We start from the raw sequence: 929 nt of genomic DNA on the forward strand, positions 1-929 counted from the left end.
CTACATACATATCATTTATAATCAAGAGTCATGGGAAATATTCTGCCAGCTTTTGACAGGTATCCCATGACTGGGGTGGATAGGCTATGGGTACATTTTGGACTTTTGGGTTAAAAACATACAAAAGTATTACCTTAACTCTGGCTGTGGAAGGCTGTAAGTCAACCTGCACTTCTTCAGCAATATTCACATCTTCAGTTTTATTTACTCCAGCCTATAATAGAAGTTTTTACTTAAAAATGAAAATCATTTAAGAACAAATATAGAAGTATATGAAGATTAATAATACAAGTGCAAAGACATACTCTTACAGAAAGCATACTCTCTCCATAGGCAACCTTATTATTCCATATAGAAAAGGATATGTTCCCTCCATATATCTGAGGATTGAATTACCAATATGCTGCAGTTCAGACGATCTCCTGGACTCAGGTCAGAGGCTGCTGCAAGCCTCACCTCCTCCCCTTCAGGCTCGATGAGTCCCTCGCCAGTGACAAACATTGGGTCCAGTTCGAGCTCCCCAAGACTGTTGGCACGCATTACCACTGTCTGACAGGCACCTCCACCTCTTCAGTGAATGAAAATAAATAAAAAATTTCAGTAGGTATGCAACAGAAACTTACTTGATGCATACTCATTTTTCTTTTACTAAGCTCTATGTGATCTGTCTCAACAGGTCTATTTTCCTTCCAGAAAATTTAACTTTAAGACTTTTGGTTAACTTCTCACACTATTTTTTTTACATCTTATATTTACTATTGATTTTAAAATGAATATGAAAAATATAATACTGTCATCAGGAAAACTAATTAGAAGCATATATACGCATTTACACAATTTGATAGTATGATATCTATAGTAGTTTTCATTAACAAAAACTTGTTATTACCAAATTGATTCAATAACTTGACATTACGCTACAAATGATT

General features: G+C 35.0%; 1 protein-coding gene across 3 annotated transcripts in view; it reads right to left on the reverse strand.

Annotated features, from left to right (window-relative positions):
• The window catches only part of LOC119591347 (cyclin-D-binding Myb-like transcription factor 1), an 11382-nt gene that overhangs the window by 7404 nt on the left and 3049 nt on the right, over positions 1–929 (reverse strand). For all 3 annotated transcript variants that reach the window (XM_037940080.1, XM_037940082.1, XM_037940081.1), the window contains exons 5-6: positions 397–568; positions 134–214 (exon numbers count right to left, since the gene is read on the reverse strand). In XM_037940080.1, the coding sequence (XP_037796008.1) occupies positions 134–214; positions 397–568 (253 nt within the window). The remainder of the gene's footprint in view (positions 1–133; positions 215–396; positions 569–929) is intronic.

This window comes from Penaeus monodon, chromosome 28, assembly GCF_015228065.2.
Source record: "Penaeus monodon isolate SGIC_2016 chromosome 28, NSTDA_Pmon_1, whole genome shotgun sequence".
In the NCBI taxonomy this organism is placed as follows: Eukaryota; Metazoa; Arthropoda; class Malacostraca; order Decapoda; family Penaeidae; genus Penaeus; species Penaeus monodon.